Raw genomic sequence first — 23941 nt, 5'->3', positions numbered from 1 at the left:
TGCTGCTTTATGTGGACAATACTGTTTCAATGGTATGGACACTTAAAGCGTTATGTTAGCTAGTCCATTCCTTTGCAGAGTATGCGGCCAATCTGGATTTAACACCAATTTTAATAAATCTCAGATTATGGACTGTGGCCCTAAAAGATTTAGTGGAATCCATTTAGACTGAGAGAAATTGATTAACCAGGGTGGAACAGTTTTCTTATTTAAGTGTCATGTTCGACTCCTATGAAATATGGGATTTCCATATTTCCGTTAGCTCCTTAAAATTCAGCAGAGTGATAAGTACACTTTTGAATCTGCACAGACCCACTGGTCGTAAGGACTGGACTCCCCTTCTAACTGTGCGTAAGTCACAGAGCGCCCCTCTATTCAGCTACAGTGCAGAAGTGCTGGGCTATTCAAATAGCCATTCTCTGCAGGTGGAGGAACATCATCTCTATAGGCGACTGTTGTTACTATGGCTTACCTGCTCATATTATACTGTCCTGGAGAGCAAGACCTACACTATTTGGAAGATTTGATTAAATTGGCCCCTGTTGCTTTATGGATCTCGATTTGGACTAACCCCGAAACAATCTTAAATAGGGCCATCATGGAGGATAGCTTATTGTTAGATAAGGGTCTTACCATCCCATTGATTACTTTTGTTAAGACCTTAGGTGCTCGGAGCAGTTCCATTTGCCCTAAACTATTAGTAAACAGGTAAAATAAAAAAAAAATGGTAAAAACATTTTATTGTGAGTATGTGGTACAAAAGTGAGACCAATGAATGCTGCAAAATTACTCTGCAGTCATATCTTAGGTTATCTTAGGTTAAAAGAAGCAGATGGTACAGAGACCTATTTATCTCTATCTTGGGTGATAGGGAGATGGGAAAGATACCTTTTATTTTGTTTCAGAGCAGGGACAGCTCATCATTTGCTATGTTTCCCTCTGAGCTTTAATCCTGCCTTTAGTGCCTCTGAACAATCACTGCTACACTTCTTTGGTAAATTTCATGTAATTTTAATAAAATAATTTGTAATACCTTTATTAAAGAAATGTCACATGGTTCCGTGTAGGGTGGCTCTTCAGTATCTACAGCTGCTTGATTATGAGGATGTCTGCTTTAGAGTTGGTTCTTTTTTTAAGCTAGCCATCCGCGGGAGGAAAATTATGAGCTTGTCATTTTTTAACTTGTAATTATATAAAATGGTTTCTACTTGTTTTATATAATTTACTTGAATTGAAGTGTTATTGTACATGTGCAGCATTATCTATTGCTTTTATGCATACTTTGATCCTGCAACTAAAAGGAATTCATTGATTGACACTTGAATTTAGAAACTGGCTTTAAAAAAAGTGTTGTTACTGTTTAACATTCACAAGTCAGGAGAATCGGATGTGGATGTTCCTTTACCTAGAGAATTACAGGCACCCCAAAAAGCAGTAGTGTGGACAGAAAGTAGGGCTATTCAGTCGAAGAAATTGGTTCCAATTATTGAGAATCAAGATAGGTGCATTCCACCTCGTTAATAGGTAGCACCAGGAGTGAGAAAGCGATTACCATCTCACCAAGAGAGGGAGGTTCTATGACAAACGTCTGCCATCCTCTGAGGCTACACTGGTACAGGTTAGAGACCTAGGCAGGTGGGTCTCAAGAGTCTAGGTACACTTTTATTTATTTAATTAAGGTAGCTCGTTTTCAGATGTCCTACAAAATGCAAGTGACTCTGGTGACAAATAACCGATGGATTGCACAGAAATAAGCTTTCTCACCATTCCTCCCCGCAGAAGGAGCTTTGGCTCATCATCAAACATGATTAAATCACTCCACCAACAAAATCTCCGACCCCCAAAATTTCCCCCCGAAAGCCACCCGCAATATTCATTGCTGATATTGGTCAAGGTACCATAGAGTTGTAGCAGGCGGAGTACATTACAGTATATGACAGCTCCGACACTGATCTATTTTCCTTGTACTCTGAGAGACACCCACCGTATGTGCAGCTTCTTCTGGGTTTGCCTTAGAGTTTTCGTTGCCTTCATTAGTGGACACAACAAGGCTCTGCTCTTTCCCTTCCACGTGGCCAAAGATAATGGGGCAGCATGCCTTCTTGGAATGGTAAAAGACACTAGGGCGTCGGATCAGCTGAGCCCATGTTTTCAACCTGCCTTTATAAAACTCCCTTGAAGGGAAGGTGCAAATGTCCTGATGCTGTAGAAGAGAGAACAGGTATAGATGACCAACAGCACTGCAAACAAGCACAATTTGTTTTTGCCCAAGAGGCATATTGAAACTTATGTTTCATGCATTGCAATAAAAAGCATTGGAAAGAAGATCTTCCTTACCATGCGATACTGAATGTCAAGCATCACAGCCTGGTTACCATAGCGTTCAAAGAGTGACCTTTCCATCCCCAACTTACAACACAAGTCATTCTGCACAACCGGGCGCAGCTGCTTGTGGTCTCCCAGTAAAACTACCTAAAATGAAAAGACAGACCACCACAACATAAGTCATCCACATTACAAATTAAGATTTCATCCAGGAAAACCTTCAAAAGCCATCAGAGCACTTAGCCCCCCCCTCCCATCAAAGAAAGACACCCACATGCAATCTAATGAATCTTGAACAGAGAATCCTTTGGTATAGCTTCCAGCCAGAAAGTGGGACAACTTATGGGTACAATCGTACAGCTAATACTACATCCCACCAACTAGGCAATCCTAAGGGAGAAAGTTCAATCTTAGCCCAAGATTGAACTCCAGAAACTCTTAGCAAATATTAAAGTTTCAACAAATACCAAACCCATCAATATAAATAGGGTGGCATACATTTGATCTGCAATATGAAGAGCTTTTGAGCACCAGCTAAAAGCGCATAAAAGAAACACAACAGTTATTTAAAGATTTTGAAATTATATACTTACCCAGTAAGTATCTGTTTGTAGTGTGTAGTGCTGCAGATTCACATGCTTAGCATAATCTTGTCAACTACCGCTGGGCTTGGATGTGGGCAAATTGTTTTTCTTTGAAGAAAGTCTTTTGAATCACGAGGTAGAGGGGCGACTCTTCTTGCTGGAAATGCGCATGGTTATTGACTCCATTGTTAGATTGCTTCCAACAAACGGGGGGATGGAATGTGAAGCATATCGTAGCATAGTGAGATGGCCAGGCTAAAGGAATTTGTGATAGCGCATAAAAGTAATTGTAACAAACACAGGTGCCCTGGGAGGAGGTGGGTGCACGTGAATCTACAGCACTACATGCCACAAACAGATAAATTCCGCCAGGTGGGAAAGAACCCTTGTATTCAACCCCCAATAGGTGTTTTGTGGTTGCGAGTGGTTGACAAGTCAGGGTTTGGTGGTGGTGGAAGGTTTGGTGAAACCGCCCTTGCCTCTACCCTTTGAATTATTGCCCATATAGGAGCCTCTGTACAATCCCCGGAGTGGGGTGGTCTGTGCCTGGGGATGCTGGTAGGAGGTGGAGGTCTCAGGGGAGGTGGTCTTAAATCGTCCACAATTAGAGGAGCGGCAAAGGGAGCTGTGTTGAGATGGTGTCTGCATTGCCCCATGGCCTTGGCCATCTATATTTCTATGTTTTCCAGGAGTGTGTCGAACTCGGGGACCAAAAAAAGTGTTCCCCGTCGAAACGAAGAGCCAATAGATTTTGCTGGACCTCAAGTTTAAAACCCGATACTCGAAGCCAAGCATGTCTCCAAAGAAGGACACTATAATTTATGCCTCTAGATGCACTGACAGCAACATTGAGGGTGCAACAAACTGTGGTGTTTGAAACTAATTTACTATCTGAGGCGATCGCCCTCGTCATGTGCACCTCTGGGAGATATTGTAGGATCTCCTCCACCTGATCCAAGTGGGCCCTGTCGTAGTGGGATAGGCCAATTGAGTTAACAATCCTCCAGGGGTTGGTGGACTGAGCAACCACTCTCTTACACGTGGCATCAATCATTTTGCTCTCTTTATCTGAAAGGGGTGCCTCAACAGATGTTTGAGAGTTACCCCTCTTGCGTGCCGTATCAACTACCAATGAGTCGGTGGGAGTTGCCCTTTTATGTACGTGGGGTCGCTGGGTTGCGCATTGTATTGTTTGTCGACCCTGGGTGTGATAACCCGCGACCTAACAGGGACGCTGAATATGTCTGGAATGTGGTGCAGCATCCCTATGAGCAAAGGCAGGTATTGTGCAGAGCGGTGGTTAGAGGAGGGAGTCTCAATTAAGAAATTGTCCTCTAAAGGCTCATCGTGTGGCTAGACTTTGTAGAAGGCGACAGTTGCCGATTAGGCCATTTTGGAGGGGGGATTTAGCAGGAAATAGTTTGGGGTTTGTATCTGTAGGTGGTTCTGTGTCATAGGTGTCCCACGGGTCATCGTGTGGTAAGATGAAAAACTAGTCCCCCTCTCTTCTCAGCTCCCCCCCTCCCCCCCAAGTATGGTGTGTGTTCTATGGGTGAAGAAGGTGGTAACTGCATGTGGTGCACAGCTGGCGTTGGTGGTGGGCTGATGTGCACTGGGCTTGTGGCCTTGTCCGCCTTCTTTCTCTGCTTTTGTGGTGTTGGGCCTTCCAAATCTTCTTCAAATTATAATTCTTTCCTGGCTGGCTGTGCACTGAAATGGGTAGGACTCAGTGATATTAACAGTGTCTGGGTGTATCATAATGTGTTTTTTCTGGAGTCTATCTCCTCTTGCAGCCTGTTAGAAATGCGGTCTTTGGTTGACAGTCAGGTTACCCCCTGTTCAAGCAAGGACCCTCACTCTAGTCAGGGTAAAAGAGAATCACCCTCAGCTAACCCCTGCTTACCCCCTTGGGCCTGCGAAGAGCGTCGCGTTCCAGTGAAGATCACGGCGTCAGGTGCAGGCGGCGTTACCGGATTCAGCAGCGGGGCGGTCCGAAGTCGATTTCCTTGGATTCCACCAGCTTTCCTTTCAAGGGCCCAGGGACTGGATGAGGCACCACTTATCGGGGCAGGAGTCTCTCCAGAGAATCCAGGTGCTGGCAGAGAGAAGTCTTTGCTGTCCCTGAGACTTCAAACAACAGGAAGCAAGCTCTAACTAAAGCCCTTGGAGATTTCTTCACAAGATGGAAGGCACACAAAGTCCAGTCTTTGCCCTCTTACTCTGGCAGAAGCAGCACTGCAGGAAAGCTCCACAAAGCACAGTCACAGGCAGGGCAGCACTTCTTCCTCAGCTATCAGCTCTTCTCCAGGCAGAGGTCCCTCTTGGTTCCAGAAGTGTTTCTAAAGTCTGTTGATTTGGGTGCCCTTCTTATACCCATTTTAGTCTTTGAAGTCACCTTTCTTCAAAGGGGACTCACACCTACTTGTGAAATCCTGCCTTGCCCAGGCAAGGCATCAGACACACAGCAGCGGGTTGGAGCCGGCATTGTCAGAGGCAGGCACAGTCCTTTCAGATGAGAGTGACCACTCCACCCCTCCCTCCTAGCAGAGATGGCTAATCAGGAAATGCAGGTTACACCCCAGCCCCCTTTGTGTCACTGTCTAGTGCGAGGTGAAAAACAACCCAACTGTCAAATTGACCCAGACAGGGAATCCACAAACAAGGCAGAGTCACAAAATGGTTTAAGCAAGAAAATGCTCAATTTCTAAAAGTGGCATTTTCAAACGCACAATCTCAAAATCAACTTTACTAAAAGATGTATTTTTAAATTGTGAGTTCAGGGACCCCAAACTCCACATGTCCATCTACTCTCTAGGGGAATCTACGCTTTAATCATATTTAAAGGTAGCCCCCATATTATCCTATGAGAGAGACAGTCCTTGCAACAGTGAAAAACGAATTTAACAATATTTCACTGTCAGGACATAGAATGAAAATGTCACTTACCCAGTGTACATCTGTTCGTGGCATCAGTCGCAGTAGATTCGCATGTTCTGCAATAGCTCGCCATCTGGTGTTGGGCCGGAGTGTTACAAGTTGTTTTTCTTCGAAGAAGTCTTTCGAGTCACGGGACCGAGTGACTCCTCCTTTTGTCTCCATTGCGCATGGGCGTCGACTCCATCCTCGATTGTTTTTCCCCGCAGAGGGTGAGGTAGGAGTTGAATTGTAGTAATAGTGCCCATGCAATGGAGTGACTAAGTATGCACTTATTTAAGGTTGAGATGATACATATATAAATAATTGAAGGTAACTTCCAAACTGCTACAGGCTCCCGGGGAGGCGGGTGGGCACATGCGAATCTACTGCGACTGATGCCACGAACAGATGTACACTGGGTAAGTGACATTTTCAGTTCGATGGCATCTGTCGCTGTAGATACGCATGTTCTGCAATAGACTAGTAAGCAGTTATTTCCCCAAAAGCGGTGGATCAGCCTGTAGGAGTGGAAGTAGTCTGAAATAATGTCCTTAATACAGCTTGACCTACTGTGGCTTGTTGTGCGGATAACACGTCTACACAGTAGTGCTTGGTGAATGTGTGAGGCGTAGACCATGTGGCTGCCTTACATATTTCTTGCATTGGGATGTTTCCTAGAAAGGCCATGGTAGCACCTTTCTTTCTGGTTGAGTGTGCCCTTGGTGTAATGGGCAGCTGTCGTTTAGCTTTAAGGTAGCAGATTTGGATGCATTTAACTATCCATCTGGCTATACCTTGTTTTGAAATTGGGTTTCCTGCATGAGGTTTTTGAAATGCAATAAAGAGTTGTTTAGTCTTTCTGATGTTCTTTGTTCTGTCAATGTAATACATTAATGCTCTTTTGACATCTAATGTATGTAGTGCCCTTTCAGCTACGGTATCTGGCTGTGGAAAGAACACCGGAAGTTCCACTGTTTGATTTAGATGGAACGGTGAAATAACCTTTGGCAAAAATTTAGGATTGGTCCTTAGGACGACTTTATTTTTGTGTAGTTGTATAAAAGGTTCCTGTATAGTAAACGCCTGAATCTCGCTTACTCTTCTCAGGGAAGTAATGGCGATGAGAAATGCCACCTTCCAGGTTAGGAACTGTATGTCGCAGGAGTGCATGGGTTCAAAAGGTGGACCCATAAGTCTAGTTAGGACAACATTTAGGTTCCATGAAGGAACAGGTAGTGTTCTTGGTGGTATAATTCTCCTAAGGCCCTCCATGAATGCTTTAATGACTGGTATTTTATATAGGGAAGTTGAATAGGTAGTCTGCAGGTATGCAGATATTGCTGCAAGGTGAATCTTAATGGAAGAGAAAGCTAGGTTAGATTTTTGTAAGTGAAGCAAGTAACCCACTACATGTTCTGGAGTTGTGTGTAATGGTTGTATTTGATTAATATGGCAGTAGCAAACAAACCTCTTCCATTTACTTGCATAGCAGTGCCTGGTGGATGGCCTTCTTGCTTGTTTTATGACTTCCATACATTCTTGGGTAAGTTGTAAGTGCCCGAATTCTAGGATTTCAGGAGCCAGATTGCTAGATTCAGCGATGCTGGATCTGGGTGTCTGATCTTTTGGTTGTGCTGTGTCAACAGATCTGGCCTGTTGGGCAATTTGATGCAGGGTACCACTGATAGGTCTAGCAGCGTTGTGTACCAGGGTTGCCTTGCCCAAGTTGGTGCTATCAATATGAGTTTGAGTTTGCTTTGACTGAGTTTGTTTACCAGGTAAGGAAGGAGAGGGAGAGGAGGAAAAGCGTAAGCAAATATCCCTGACCAGTTCATCCATAGGGCATTGCCTTGGGATTGTTTGTGTGGGTATCTGGATGCGAAGTTTTGGCATTTTGCGTTCTCCCTTGTCGCAAACAAGTCTATCTGAGGTGTTCCCCAGAGTTTGAAATAAGTGTTCAGTATTTGGGGGTGAATTTCCCATTCGTGGACCTGTTGGTGATCTCGAGAGAGATTGTCTGCGAGTTGATTTTGTATCCCTGGTATAAACTGTGCAATTAGGCGAATTTGGTTGTGAATTGCCCAATGCCAAATTTTTTGTGCTAACATGCTTAACTGCGTGGAGTGCGTCCCTCCCTGCTTGTTTAGATAATACATTGTTGTCATGTTGTCTGTTTTGACGAGAATGTATTTGTGAACTATTATTGGTTGGAAAGCTTTTAGTGCTTGAAAAACTGCAAGAAGTTCTAGGTGATTGATATGCAGTTTTGTTTGATGTACGTTCCATTGTCCTTGTATGCTGTGTTGATCGAGGTGTGCTCCCCACTCTGTCATGGAAGCATTTGTTGTTATTACGTATTGTGGCACTGGGTCTTGGAAAGGCCGCCCCTTGTTTAAATTTATGTTGTTCCACCACAGAAGCGAGAGGTAAGTTTGGCGGTCTATTAACACCAGATCTAGAAGGTGACCCTGTGCTTGAGACCACTGTGATGCTAGGCATTGTTGTAAGGGCCTCATGTGCAGTCTTGCGTTTGGGACAATGGCTATGCATGATGACATCATGCCTAGGAGTTGTAATACCATCCTTGCTTGTATCTTTTGTGTTGGATACATGCGTTGTATGATGGTGTTGAAATTTTGAATTCTTTGTGGACTTGGAGTGGCTACTCCTTTTGATGTGTCTATTATGGCTCCCAGGTATTGTTGTACCTTGCGTGGCCGAATCTTGGATTTTGTGAAATTGACGGTGAACCCTAGTTTGAAGAGGGTTTGTATGATATGATTTGTGTGATTTGAGCACTCTATTAACGAATGGGCCTTGATTAGCCAGTCGTCTAGATATGGGAACACATGTATTTGCTGCCTTCTGATGTGTGCAGCGACTACCGCTAGACATTTGGTAAAGACTCTTGGTGCGGTTGTTAATCCGAAAGGCAGTACCTTGAATTGGTAATGTATTCCTTTGAATACAAACCTTAGGTATTTCCTGTGCGATGGGTGAATTGGTATATGGAAATAAGCATCCTTGAGGTCTAAAGTTGCCATGTAGTCGTGCAGCTTTAGCAATGGCAATACTTCTTGTAGTGTGACCATGTGGAAGTGGTCTGATTTGATGAAAGTGTTGACTACTCTGAGGTCTAGGATTGGTCTCAGTGTTTTGTCCTTCTTTGGTATCAGAAAGTACAGTGAGTAAACTCCTGTGTTTATTTGTGTGTTTGGCACTAATTCGATTGCATTCTTTTGCAATAGTGCCTGCACTTCTATCTCTAGGAGATTGGAATGGTGTGTTGTTAAATTTTGTGCTTTTGGTGGTATGTTTGGAGGGAACTGTAGAAATTCTATGCAGTAACCATGTTGGATAATTGCTAGAACCCAAGTGTCTGTAGTGATTTTCTCCCATGCTCTGTAATAATGACCTATTCGTCCCCCCACTGGTGTTGTGTGGAGGGGGTGAGTGACATGTGAGTCACTGTTTAGTAGTAGGGGTTTTGGGGCTTTGGAATCTTCCTCTATTTCTAGGGAATTGCCCTCCTCTATATTGTCCCCGAAAACCTCCTCTATACTGTCCTTGGTAACTGGACGGTGTGGCTTGTGAGGTGCTGGCTTGTGTGCTTTGACCCCGAAACCCCCCTCGAAAGGGCGTTTTACGGAATGAGCTGTAATTCCCTCTGCTCTGCGGGGAGTAGAGTGCGCCCATGGCTTTGGCAGTGTCCGTATCTTTTTTGAGTTTCTCAATCGCTGTGTCCACTTCTGGACCGAACAGTTCTTTTTCATTAAAAGGCATATTGAGAACTGCTTGTTGAATCTCTGGTTTAAATCCAGACGTTCGGAGCCATGCATGCCTTCTGATAGTTACAGATGTATTAATTGTCCGTGCAGCTGTATCTGCAGCGTCCATGGAGGAGCGGATCTGGTTGTTGGAGATGGCCTGTCCCTCCTCAACCACTTGTTTTGCCCTATTTTGGAAGTCTTTGGGCAGATGTTCAATGAGATGTTGCATCTCGTCCCAGTGGGCTCTGTCATAGCGCGCAAGTAGTGCCTGGGAGTTCGCGATGCGCCACTGGTTTGCAGCTTGTGCTGCGACTCTTTTACCAGCTGCATCAAACTTGCGGCTTTCTTTATCTGGGGGTGGTGCATCTCCAGATGTGTGAGAGTTGGCCCTTTTCCTAGCTGCTCCTACAACAACAGAGTCTGGTGGCAGCTGTGTTGTGATGAAAGCCGGGTCTGTAGGAGGCGGCTTATACTTTTTTTCCACCCTTGGTGTGATTGCCCTACTTTTGACCGGGTCCTTAAATATGTCTTTTGCGTGCCGGAGCATACCAGGGAGCATAGGCAGGCTTTGGTAGGAGCTGTGGGTGGAGGAGAGTGTGTTGAACAGGAAATCATCCTCGACCTGTTCTGAGTGGAGGCTTACGTTGTGAAATTGTGCTGCTCTAGCCACCACCTGAGAGTACGCGGTGCTGTCTTCTGGTGGAGATGGTTTTGTAGGGTATGCCTCTGGGCTGTTATCTGACACTGGGGCGTCGTATAGGTCCCATGCGTCCTGGTCTTGGTCACCCTGGCTCATGGTGGTGTGAGCTGGGGAGTGTGATGGCGTTTGTGCTGGTGAAACGTTAATCACGGGCGGAGGAGAGGGTGGTGGTGTAACTCTTTTCACCACTTTTGGTTGTGGTACTTGTTCCGCCTGGAACTCCAACCTTCTCTTTCTCCTAATGGGGGGAAGGGTGCTTATTTTTCCTGTCCCCTGCTGAATGAAGATACGCTTTTGCGTATGGTCCGCATCAGTTGCTTGTAGCTCTTCCTCAAACCTATGCTTCTGCATTTGGGAGGTTAGCGAGTGCTCTTCTGTATAAGAGCCTGAAGCTGGGTCGCTTGCAGTTTGTTTCGGCGTCGAAACTGTGTCTGCGTGTTTTTTCGGCTCCGAGGTGACTTTTTTCCTTTTCGGTGCCGAAACCTCTCGGCGTCGATCTGTTTCGGTGCCGCTGTCTCGGCGTCGAGCCGTGTCCACACCGGCATCTCGGTGTCGAGGCTTGTCTCCAGCACTTTCTCGGTCCCGAGAAGGCTGCGTGCCGGTGTCTCGACCGGAGTCGGACGATCTCGGCACTGTTTGGGCCTTTTTCGGTGCCGACGGTCGGTCACCGATTTTATGGGTTGAGCCATGGCCTGGTGGCAGTGGCGTCCCCTGGGCCTTGTAAATGTTTCTTTGTGTGGTTTTCGACGTCTTACTCACGGTTTGTGTATCGTCGAATCCTTCGGAGTCTGAGTCTTGGATCGAGAAGGTACCTTCCTCTTCCTGTTCCTCGAACTCCCGTTGGGCTGTCGGTGCGGACGCCATTTGAAGTCTTCTGGCTCGACGGTCTCGGAGTGTTTTTCGGGACCGGAACGCACGACAGGCCTCGCAGGTGTCTTCGCTGTGCTCAGGTGACAGGCACAGGTTGCAGACCAAGTGTTGGTCTGTGTAGGGGTATTTATTGTGGCATTTGGGGCAGAAACGGAACGGGGTCCGTTCCATCGGCGTTCCTCAGCACGCGGTCGGGCCGACCAGGCCCCGACGGAGGATCGAAAAACTACCCCGAAGGGCACCGGAGCTCTTCGATCTTCGATGCGGTGTTGAATCTAAGTACGCCGATCCCGAACGCAACAATACCGACGAAAATCTTCCGAAATTAACTATTTTTTCCGTTCCGAAACTCGGAGCGACAGGAACACGTCCGAACCCGATGGCGGAAAAAAAACAATCGAGGATGGAGTCGACGCCCATGCGCAATGGAGACAAAAGGAGGAGTCACTCGGTCCCGTGACTCGAAAGACTTCTTCGAAGAAAAACAACTTGTAACACTCCGGCCCAACACCAGATGGCGAGCTATTGCAGAACATGCGTATCTACAGCGACAGATGCCATCGAACACCACATTACTATATGTCCTACCTTAACCATACACTGCACCCTGCCCTTGGGGCTACCTAGGGCCTACCTGAGGGGTGCCTTACATGTAAGAAAAGGGAAGGTTTAGGCCTGGCAAATGGGTACACTTGCCAAGTCGAATTTACAGAGTAAAAATACACAGACACTGCAGTGGCAGGTGTGAGACATGATTACAGGGTTGCTTGTGTGGGTGGCACAACCAGTGCTGCAGGCCCACTAGTAACATTTGATTTACAGGCCCTGGGCACCTCTAGTGCACTTTACTAGGGACTTAACAGTAAAACAAATATGCCAATCATGGAGAACCAATTACGTACACATTTTAAACAGGAGCACTTGCACTTTAGCACTGGTAAAGTGCCCAGAGTAACAAAAACAATAAAATCAGAGTCCAGCACCCATCAACAACCTGGGGAACAGAGGCAAAAAGTTAAGGGAGACCACGCCAAGGATGAAAAGTCTAACACGTGTCCCCCCCAGCTAAAAGTGGGGAGCAACTACCCAACCTCATGGGAGTTCTCATCACTAAGGCGGAAGAACCTGGAGAGACCATCAGCATTGGCGTGCTCTGTACCAGGACGATGTTCCACCGTAAAGTCCATCCCCTGTAGGGAAATGGACCACCTCAACAGTTTTGGATTCTCACCCCTCATCTGCATTAACCATCTGAGGGGCCTGTGGTCGGTCTGAACTCGGAAGTGAGCCCCAAACAAGTAGGGTCTTAGCTTCTTCAGTGCCCAGACCACAGCAAACGCTTCGCGTTCTATGGCACTCCACCTACGTTCCCTGGGTAGTAACCTCCTGCTAATGAAGGCTACGGGTTGATCTAGGCCCTCTTCATTAAGCTGTGAGAGTACTGCTCCAAGACCATGCTCTGAGGCGTCTGTTTGCACAACAAACTCCTTGGAGTAGTCAGGTGCCTGCAGCACAGGTGCTGTGCCCATGGCAGCCTTCAGGGCATCAAAAGCGTTCTGGCAAGCCTCTGTCCAGATCACTTTCTTGGGTTGCTTCTTAGAAGTCAACTCCGTTAAGGGGGTAACAATGGTACCATATCCCTTAACAAACCTCCTGAAATATCCTGTGAGACCTAAAAAGGCTCTCACTTCAGTCTGGGTCTTGGGAGGCTCCCAAGCCAGAATCGTGTCAATCTTAGGCTGTAGGGGTGCCACCTGGCCACTCCCCACCTGGTGTCCTAAGTACACCACAGAACCCTGCCCTATTTGGCACTTGCTCGCCTTAATAGTGAGGCCTGCCTTCTGCAGGGCCTCTAACACTCTCCAGAGGTGTTGCAGGTGTTCCTCCCATGTGGAACTAAACACAGCAATGTCATCCAGGTAGGCGGCACTGAACTCATCCAGTCCTGCCAACACCTGGTTGATCAACCTCTGAAAGGTGGCAGGGGCATTCTTCATCCCAAAGGGCATCACATTGAAGTGGAAGTGCCCATCTGGGGTAGAGAATGCTGACCTCTCCTTTGCCCCCTCAGTTAAGGCAATCTGCCAGTACCCAGATGTTAAATCAAACGTACTGAGGTACTTGGCAGCTCCTAACCGATCAATGAGCTCATCAGCTCGGGGGATGGGGTGTGCGTCAGTCTTGCTGACCGCATTGAGACCCCGGTAGTCCACAAAGAACCTAAGTTCTGGAGTGGCACCAGGAGCAGCAGCCTTTGGGACCAAGACCACTGGGCTGGCCCAAGGACTGCTGGAGTGCTCAATAACCCCTAGGGTTAACATTTTGGAGACTTCCTCCTAACTGCAAGCCCTGACCCTGTCAGTCACCCTGTAAACCTTATGTTTAACAGGTGTACTGTCCCCAGTGTCCACATCATGTGTGCACAGGTGTGTGACTCCTGGGATCAGGGAAAACAGCGAGGCGAACTGTCCCAGTACGTGGCGACAGTCCCTCTGCTGTTCCTCAGTCAGGGAGGGGGAGAGGATCACTCCCTCCACAGACCCATCTTTCTCTCCTGCAGACAGGAGGTCAGGAAGAGGCTCACTCTCTTCCTCCACCCCGTCATCTGTCGCTAGGAGCATGGATAGTTCAGTTCGCTCAAAGTGTGGTTTGAGGCGGTTGACATGTAGGACCCTCAAAGGGTTTCTGGGGGATTGCAAGTCTACCAGATAGGTGACCTCGCTCTTTCTTTCCACCACCTCAAAAGGCCCAGTACACTTATCTTGGAGAGCACTAGGCTCCACTGGTGCCATGACCCACACTTTTTGTCCAGGCTGAAACTCAACCAGAGTGGCATTCTGGTCGTACCACCGTTTCATATCCTCCTGGCTTGCTTCCAGGTTCTCCTGAGCGAGACTCCTGAAGCGGGCAGTCTGGTTTCTTAGTGCCAGCATGTAGCTAAATACATCCTGGGGTGGTTTACTAGGAGCTTTCTCCAAAGCCTCCTTCACCAGACTGAGCGGTCCCCTCACAGGGTGGCCATAGATGAGCTCAAAGGGGCTAAAGCCAAGTCCCTTTTGAGGCACCTCCCTGTAAGCGAACAGAAGGCATGGCAAGAGAACGTCCCACTTACGCCTCAAGGGCTCTGACAGGCCCTGAATCATGCCTTTCAAGGTGCGGTTGAATCTCTCAACCAGACCATTACTTTGGGGGTGGTAAGGGGGTGGTGAACTTGTAGGTTACCCCACACACCTTCCACAGAGACTTCATATAAGTGGATATGAAGTTTGTACCTCTATCAGATACCACCTCCTTGGGGAACCCCATGCGGGTAAAAACCCCCATCAAGGCACGTCCCACCACAGGGGCAGTGACCGTCCTTAGAGGAATGGCTTCTGGGTACCGTGTGGCATGGTCCACCAAGACCAGGATGAACCTGTTGCCCATGGCTGTCTTGGGATCCAGAGGCCCCACAATGTCAATTCCTACCCTTTCAAAGGGAGTGCTGACTACAGGTAAAGGTTGGAGGGGAGCTTTGCATTTCCCCCCACTCTTGCCACTTGCCTGACAAGTCTGACAAGACCTACAATAAGCAGCTGACTGCTTGTGCATCAAGGGCCAGTAAAAGTGGGAAACAAGCCTCTTATAGGTCTTGTCCTGCCCTAGATGTCCTGCCAAAGGCACATCATGAGCCAAACCCAGTAGGAAGGCCCTGAAGCACTGGGGTACCACCAGCATACGAGCTGACCCAGGCTCAGGAACCTTAGGCTCACTGTACAGGAGGCCATCCTCCCAATAAATCAGGTGAGTACCTGGCGCCTCGCCAGCCGCCTGGGCTGCAGCCTGCTGCCGCAGCCCCTCAAGAGTAGGGCACTCCTTCTGCGCTGTGCAGAATGCTTCCCTGGTGGGTCCCCCTTCCTGCTGCCACTGCGACAGCTCAGGGATCTCCCCCAGTTCAGCCACCTGTTCCCCTGTAGGCTCCGGGGCATCATCCTCAGGCTCTGCCTCCTCCCGGACCGTGGGAACTTCTGGGGCTGGTTTCCCGTGCCCCCTGCCCTTCCTCTTCTTGGCGGTCCCCTGGGCCACTGTTTCAGGCTTCAGGGGCTCTTGACTACCCTGATTGGCTGCCATAGACCGGGTGGATACGCATACCCACCCAGGCAGACCCAACATCTCCAAGTGAGACCTGTGTTCCACCTCCTTCCAAGGGGAATCCTCCAGGTCGTTACCTAGCAAACAATCAACAGGCATGGTTGGACTCACAGCTACTTTCCAGGAACCTGAGACCCCCCCCCCCCATTCAAAGGGAACCTGTGCCACTCTGCAGAGGCGCTCAGAGTTGTCTACCGCAACTACTTGGTGAAGTACCCGGGGATCAATCTGCTCTTCAGACACCAGGTGACTCCTCACTGTAGTCACACTGGCTCCTGTGTCTCTCAGAGCCTCCACTCTCTGTCCATTGATGGTCACCCATTGCCTGTACTTCTTAGTGTTATCAGGCACTAGGTTTTTCTGGACCATCTCACTGTCCCCTAGTGAGACAAGGGTCATTTCTGCTGGTTCCCACCCACCTGAAACCAACTCCTCCCCAAGCGCTACACTGGCCAAACCCTGAGACGGTGCACCAGTGGGTGCCGGTGTACTTTTGGGGCATTTGGGGTCTCCCCTCACATGACCCACCTGGTCACATGCATAGCACTTACGTGGGGGACCACCTGCCACTGGCTTCCCTTTGGACAACCATGGCTTCTTTTCACTGGGGGGTTGGGAATCCTTACCCTGGGAATCAGTTTGGGGCCCTTTAAGAACTCCCCCTGTTTGCCCTTACCCCCCCCTTTCTTCTGAGAGGGACCCTGCCCACCCTTGGCGTGGTCTCCCCCATACCTCTTTTGGACCCTAGTGCTCTCCCAGCGGTCCGCTTCCTGTGCAAGCTTCCTGGGGTCAGTCAGCTTGCGGTCAATGAGGTGCTGGCGCAGCTCTGGAAAACATAAACTGTACAACTGCTCCCAAGCAATTAAATTGTAAAGCCCCTCATACGTGTTTACCTTACTGCCCTTCACCCAACCATCCAGTGACCTGCAAAAAGAATCAACACATTCCAACCATGTTTGGGATTCCTTTCTCTTGTAGGATCTAAACTTCTCCTTGTACTGCTCAGGGGTGAGACCATACCTGTGAGTAAGGCCTCCTTCATGACAGGGTAGGTGAGATCCTGAGCATCCCCTAAGGCTGTCAGTGTGTCCCTTCCCTCTGCCTCAAAATGCTTCCACAGGGCTGCCCCCCAATGAGCTTCAGGGACCAGGTTCATGTGGAGAGCTGACTCATAACCCTTGAACCACAAGTAGATATCATCCTCCCTCTTATAATCCCTCACAAGGTCTTTTGGGATGTGTACCCTTCTCTCGGGCTGCACTGTAGGATTGCTGCCACCATCCCTACTGGGCTGACTCCTCTGATCTATCTCTTTTAAACTGAGCTCATGAGCCATTGTTAACTTCCTTTCCTCAATGGCCAGCCTTCTCTGTTCCATCTCTAGACTGAGCTTTTTCAGCTCCAATTGGTACTCCCTCTCTGCCTGTCTGTCCTGTAACTCTCCAGGTGTCAGACCTTTGGAGGATACACTGCTACTTGCCCTAGAGACTCTTTCCCTGGGAATAACAGGTCCCCCCCACTATACCATTATGTACTGATTGCTCTCCCTCCTCCTCCTCATCCTCCTCAGTGTGCCCTCCAGTGCTTCTGGTTGTCACCCAGGCCCTCAGCGCCTTTTTCAGCTCATCCTTCTTGGAAGAGCTCTTAAAGGGACAACCAAAATTTTTACAAAACTGCTTTAGCTGAGCCTTGTTATAACTATCCAATTGCTTCAGGTCAAAAACAGCTTCAACTGATGCATCTCCAAGTAGAGACATGATAAAAAGGTTAAAAGAGTGCAAAGTTCCAAATGCAGAAAAGCAAGTTCTCAAATTAAGTTCCAGAAAAGTCAATCACCGGATCAGCGAAAAAAGAAAATGAATGCAGAGCAAAAACAGTCCAAATAGAAAAAAACAAAAATCACAAGACTAGTAGTATGTGGTCACGTAGTGGTCTGAACTCAAACAGTAGTGTACACTTAATTACTGTATGTCAAGCACAAATACAAGTCCAAATCCCAACCGCTGATCACCAATGTTAGAAATGCGGTCTTTGGTTGACAGTCAGGTTACCCCCTGTTCAAGCAAGGACCCTCACTCTAGTCAGGGTAAAAGAGAATCACCCTCAGCTAACCCCTGCTTACCCCCTTGGTAGCTTGGCAGAGCAGTAGGCTTAATTTCAGAGCGCTAGGTGTAAAGTATTTGTAGCAACACACACAGTAACTTCATGAAAACACTAAAAAATGACACAACACGGTTTAGAACAATAGGAAATATTTATCTAAACAAAACAAGACCAGAACTACAAAAATCCGACATACACAAGTCAAGTTATGAATTTTTTAAGATTAAACTCAAAAATAGCGCTTAGAAACAAAAATGCTTCGATGAGATGTTAACGCGGCGTCGTGACGGAGTTGTTCCCAACAAGCCGACACCAGCGGCGCCGGACATGGAGTCGTGTAGACCCCCAAGTACAGTACCTTTGGTGAAGAGTGAAAACAAGCCGATGCGTGAAGTCGGGGATCGCGGTGTCTGTGCGAAACGTTGAATCCACGCACTTCGAGCGGCGTCGGTCACGATGTGGTGCGGCGACTTCCACGGAGTCGCGGACTTCAGCGGGGCTACTGCTGTGTCGGGCCTGCGAAGAGCGTCGCGTTCCAGCGAAGGTCACGGCGTCAGGTGCAGGCAGCGTTACCGGATTCAGCAGCGGCGTTGGTCCGAAGTCGTCCGAAGTCGTTTTCCTTGGATTCCACCAGCTTTCCTTTCAAGGGCCCAGGGACTGGATGAGGCACCACTTGTCGGGGCAGGAGTCTCTCCAGAGACTCCAGGTGCTGGCAGAGAGAAGTCTTTGCTGTCCCTGAGACTTCAAACAACAGGAGGCAAGCTCTAACTCAAGCCCTTGGAGATTTCTTCACAAGATGGAAGGCACACAAAGTCCAGTCTTTGCCCTCTTACTCTGGCAGAAGCAGCACTGCAGGAAAGCTCCACAAAGCACAGTCACAGGCAGGGCAGGGCAGGGCAGCACTTCTTCCTCAGCTATCAGCTCTTCTCCAGGCAGAGGTTCCTCTTGGTTCCAGAACTGTTTCTAAAGTCTGTAGATTTGGGTGCCCTTCTTATACCCATTTTAGTCTTTGAAGTCACCTTTCTTCAAAGGGGACTCACACCTACTTGTGAAATCCTGCCTTGCCCAGGCAAGGCATCAGACACACAGCAGGGGGTTGGAGCCGGCATTGTCAGAGGCAGGCACAGTCCTTTCAGATGAGAGTGACCACTCCACCCCTCCCTCCTAGCAGAGATGGCTAATCAGGAAATGCAGGTTACACCCCAGCCCCCTTTGTGTCACTGTCTAGTGCGAGGTGAAAAACAACCCAACTGTCAAACTGACCCAGACAGGGAATCCACAAACAAGGCAGAGTCACAAAATGGTTTAAGCAAGAAAATGCTCAATTTCTAAAAGTGGCATTTTCAAACGCACAATCTCAAAATCAACTTTACTAAAAGATGTATTTTTAAATTGTGAGTTCAGGGACCCCAAACTCCACATGTCCATCTACTCTCTAGGGGAATCTACGCTTTAATCATATTTAAAGGTAGCCCCCATATTATCTTATGAGAGAGACAGTCCTTGCAACAGTGAAAAACGAATTTAACAATATTTCACTGTCAGGACATAGAAACCACATTACTATATGTCCTACCTTAACCATACACTGCTCCCTGCCCTTGGGGCTACCTCGGCCTACCTTAGGGGTGCCTTACATGTAAGAAAAGGGAAGGTTTAGGCCTGGCAAGTGGGTACACTTGCCAAGTCGAATTTACAGAGTAAAAATACACACACACAGACACTGCAGTGGCAGGTGTGAGACATGATTACAGGGTTACTTGTGTGGGTGGCACAAACAGTGCTGCAGGCCCACTAGTAACATTTGATTTACAGGCCCTGGGCACCTCTAGTGCACTTTACTAGGGACTTAACAGTAAAACAAATATGCCAATCATGGAGAACCAATTACGTACACATTTTAAACAGGAGCACTTGCACTTTAGCACTGGTAAAGTGCCCAGAGTAACAAAAACAATAAAATCAGAGTCCAGCACCCATCAACAACCTGGGGAACAGAGGCAAAAAGTTAAGGGAGACCACGCCAAGGATGAAAAGTCTAACACAGCCGCTGAAGCACCGGTTGTTCCAGACTCAAAACCATGTGCATGTTTGCCGAAGGTGTAGGATTTCGGCTCAGACGTCGAAGTTTTTGCTGCTGGTATTTTTATTGCAGAGGGTTTCGGATTCAAAGCTGGAATTTTTGGCAGTGAGGTGGAGAGCTGTTTTAACACCGAGGTTCTTGACCCCGAAAGTCGGCTCGACTCCGATGAAGGAGTCAGTTCTGGAGTGTGCGGTCTGTGCTGTTTTTTCTGCGCCAAGCTGAGGCTGGGCTTGTCCGATGCAGCCAGTCAGTGCCAACCATAGCTCAAAGATTGTGGTGGCTCAATGATAGTCATTAGTCAGTCTGGGGTAAACAACCCTTTGTGCTGGTCAGCAGGGGTCAGGTGGAGGTGGAGGAGGCACAGTACTCATGGCTTGATGTGGTGTGAGACCCTGCATATCCAGTTTCAAGCCAGAGCTGTCTTTGGGGAAGCCAACACCTCCAAATCAAACTACAATTCAAAAAGGACAACAGCCTAAGATGCATCCTACTTAACACCTGCTCTGTCCACAAACTTGCAATTGAACTCTGGGACCTCCTGACCACATACTCGCTCGACGTTGCATTCCTCACCGAAACCTGGATGAATTTGGCCTCGGAACCAGACGTAGCCATAGCCATACCAGAAAACTACAAGATCACCAGAAGAGACCGAATCAACAGAGCAGGAGGAGGAATCGCCATAGTCCACAAAAACATCATAAGAGTCTCCACTAACCCCCACAACACCATCAACTCCACCGAGCACCTCCACTTCAAAATCCACATCAACTGCAACAACACACTCAGAGGAACACTGGTCTACAGACCCCCTTGGACCCAGACCGCAGTTCTGCGACGACATCGCCGATGCCATCAGCTCCCAAGCCCTCGCCTCAACAGACTACATCCTCCTCGTGACCTAAACTTCCACCTAGAAAACAACATCAGCACCACCAACCTAATCGACAACCTCACCACCTTCAGCCTCAAGCAACTCGTCACTTCACCCACCCACTCCGCAGGCCACACACTCGACCTCATCTTCTCAGCCAGTAACCACGTCTCTTTCAGCCACACCACCAAACTCAGCTGGACAGACCACTGCTGCATCCACTTCTACCAGAAACCAGTCAGTCACTCACCACCCCGCACACAACCCCCCCGACGCAACTGGAGCAAAATATCAACGGATCAACTGATCTCCACCCTCGCCCGGCCCCCACCCCCTGGGACCCAGACCCCAACACAGCCACCACCAACCTGCATCGCTGGATAGAAGATTGCGCCAACACCCTCGTACCGCTCAAAAAAAAAAAAAACACCTCCCACAGAATCAAGGCCAGCTGGTTCACCCCAGAACTACAGGAATCCAAACGGCTATGTCGCAGAATGGAAAAAACCTGGCACCTTGACCCTACCAACTCCAACCACATCGCTTTCAAGGATGCCCTACGCAAACATCACCAACTGATCCGCACCACCAAAAGGACCCACTTCAAAAAACGCATCGATGCCAATGCTCACAACAGTAAAGAGCTCTTCAGCATCATCAATGAGCTCTCCACCCCCAGGACCTGCTCCAACGAACCCCCGCCATCACAGGAGTTCTGCAACTCACTGGCAACCAACTTCTGTCGAAAGATAGAAGAAATCCACAATAGCTTCAAACCCCAGACCCACCAGCTGACTACAAACACCCAAGAAGCCATCACACCAAGCAACACCCACCTCCTCCACACCTGGCCCCTCGTCAACAGAGGACACTGCCACCACCATGGCCTCCATCCACTCCGGATCACCATTAGACCCCTGCCCTCACCATACCTTCAATAAGGCAAACATCATCATCGCCCCCCACCTCTGCAAAACCATCAACAGCTCCTTTGAGTCAGCCACCTTCCCAGAAAGATGGAAGCACGCAGAAATCAACGTCCTGCTGAAGAAACCAAAGGCAGACCCAGACGACCCCAAGAACTACCGGCCGATCTCCCTCATCCCCTTCCTAGCCAAGGTCATCGAAAAAAATCATAAACAGGCAACTATCCCGGTTCCTGAAAGACAGCAAGGTACTCGACACCTCCCAATTCGGATTCCGCAGAAACCACAGTACCGAGACTGCACTCATTGCTGCCACAGATGACATTAGGACCATGCTCGACGAAGGAGAAACAGCAGCACTCATCCTCCTGGACCTCTCCGCAGCTTTCGACACGGTAAGTCATCACACTCTCCGCACACGCCTCCGTGCTGGAATCCGCGACAAGGCACTCGACTGGATCTTGTCATTTCTCTCAGGCAGAACCCAGAGAGTCTGCCTCCCACCGTTCCGGTCAGAAGCCTCCAGAATCATCTGTGGCGTTCCCCACAGGATCTTCGCTCAGCCCCACGCTCTTCAACGTTTACATGGCCCCCCCCTCGCCAACATCGCACGAACCCACCACATCAACATAGTTTCCTACGCAGACGACACTCAGCGCATCCTCTCCCTCATGAAAGACCCTACAACTGCAAAGAACAACCTCCACAACTGACTTCACGCCATCGCCAGCTGGATGGAATCAAGCCACCTCAAGTTAAACACAGACAAGACAAAAATCCTCCTCTTCGGCACCAACCCCTCAACTTGGAATGACTCCTGGTGGCCCACCTCCATAGGAACCGCACCCTCACCCACCACCCACGCACACAACCTAGGCTTCATCTTGGACTCCACACTCAGCAGGTCAATGCCATCTCCTCTTCATGCTACAACACTCTCCGCATGCTCTGCAAAATCTTCAAGTGGATTCCCGTCGAAACCAGGAAAACTGTCACCCACGCCCTGGTCAGCAGCTGATTGGACTACGGAAACGCCCTATATGCAGGAACAACAACCAAACTCCTAACAAAGCTGAAAAGAATCCAGAACGCATCCGCCCGCCTCATTCTGGACATCCCACGCCACGACCACATTTCCCCCCCACCTCAGAGGCCTTCACTGGCTACCAGTATCAAAGAGGATCACCTTCAAACTCCTCATCCACGCACACAAGGCCCTCCACGACACAGGCCCAGCCTACCTCAACAAAAGACTCACCTTCCACACCCCCACCCTTCGCTCCGCCAACCTTGTTCTCACCTCCATCCCCGCATCCGCCGCACCACCGCCGGAGGAAGATCCTTCTCTCACCTAGCCGCCTGGAACTCCCTACCGCTCCATCTTCGCCAGACCCAAGACCTCTTGACATTCAGGAAACGCCTCAAGACATGGCTCTACGACCAGTAGCTCCCCCCCCCCCCCCCACCCCCCACAACGCCTTGAGACCCTAATGGGTGATTAGTGCGCTCTATAAATCCTTGATTGACTGAACACCTGGGCCTCTGCCTCCTCTTGAGGTTCTGCAGGTCCAAAATGCTGTGGTGCCTCTTCAACACTGCAGCAGAACATCTTGAGGCATTGAGCTCATGCAGGGTCTTCTTCGACTTAAAGGACTTGCAGGCCTCACAGGTAGCCTCCTTGTGTTCAGGGGAGAGTCACAAGTTACACAGCTGGTGGTGATTGGTGCAAAGGGGGCGTGGCAGTGAGGACAGAAGCGGAAAGGTATCCATTCCATCACCTGGTGGACAATGAGTGGAGGGAACATCAAAGATATGAAGTCTGCCCCAAAAAGCCAAAGCCCATGAGGGCCACAGCCAACCAGAGTCACTCCGATGAAGTCGACATTGATGAACGGAAGAGGGAGACTAAGAAATGCCGTAATCCAAAACAATGCCGACAGTAGATTTTGGAAAAGAATAAGCGACAACGGTGTTGATCTGGAGCAGAGGAGCACATGTGCGAACCAGACGGCAGAAAAAAACAACCTAACAATGGAATGGATGACAAGGTGCATTGCCAGCAAGAGGAAGAGTCAGTCTACCTCATTAGTCAGACGTCTTTCTTGAAAGATAAACAACTTGCACACATCCGTGCCCAACACTAGATATCAGGATTATACTAAACAAGTGTATCTACAGCCACACGTGCTTCAAGAATGTTTCTTGGTAAACATCTATTCATGGCATACAGTGATGTAGATTTACATGCTGTGAATACTCCTCCCACCTAGTGTTGAACCTCGGACGTGTACAACTTGCTTTTATTCAAAGAAGTCTTTTGCGTCACAACATATAGTGACTTGCTCCTTAGTTGGCATTGCACATGGGCATCAACTGCACAGTTACACTGTTTCCTGCACGGGGTGAGGATGGAGCTAGAGCATAAGAAAGCATAAAGATGTTCATATAACAAAAAGGAACAGTAGACAAAGAGGAAAGCGATCTACAACAGCCAACAGCTTCCGGGGTGGAGGGTGGCACATGTGAATTTACATTACTACATGCCATGAACAGATACTTACAGGGTAAGCAACATTTTCAGCTCATGGCATGTGCAGCTGTAGATATACATGCTGTGCATAGACTGTAAAGCAGTTTCCTCTCTAAGGCAGTGGCTAGA

At 48.5% G+C, this 23941-nt stretch overlaps 1 protein-coding gene across 6 annotated transcripts in view; it reads right to left on the bottom strand.

The window, feature by feature from the left end:
• HELZ2 (helicase with zinc finger 2) overlaps positions 1 to 23941 on the bottom strand; it is a 93268-nt gene that overhangs the window by 19439 nt on the left and 49888 nt on the right. For all 6 annotated transcript variants that reach the window (XM_069243289.1, XM_069243287.1, XM_069243292.1 and 3 more), the window contains 2 exons: positions 2338 to 2472; positions 1985 to 2203 (listed from right to left, as the gene is read on the bottom strand). In XM_069243289.1, the coding sequence (XP_069099390.1) occupies positions 1985 to 2203; positions 2338 to 2472 (354 nt within the window). The remainder of the gene's footprint in view (positions 1 to 1984; positions 2204 to 2337; positions 2473 to 23941) is intronic.

Source organism: Pleurodeles waltl, chromosome 7, assembly GCF_031143425.1.
Source record: "Pleurodeles waltl isolate 20211129_DDA chromosome 7, aPleWal1.hap1.20221129, whole genome shotgun sequence".
In the NCBI taxonomy this organism is placed as follows: domain Eukaryota; kingdom Metazoa; phylum Chordata; class Amphibia; order Caudata; family Salamandridae; genus Pleurodeles; species Pleurodeles waltl.
This window is presented reverse-complemented; position numbering and strand designations above follow the sequence as displayed.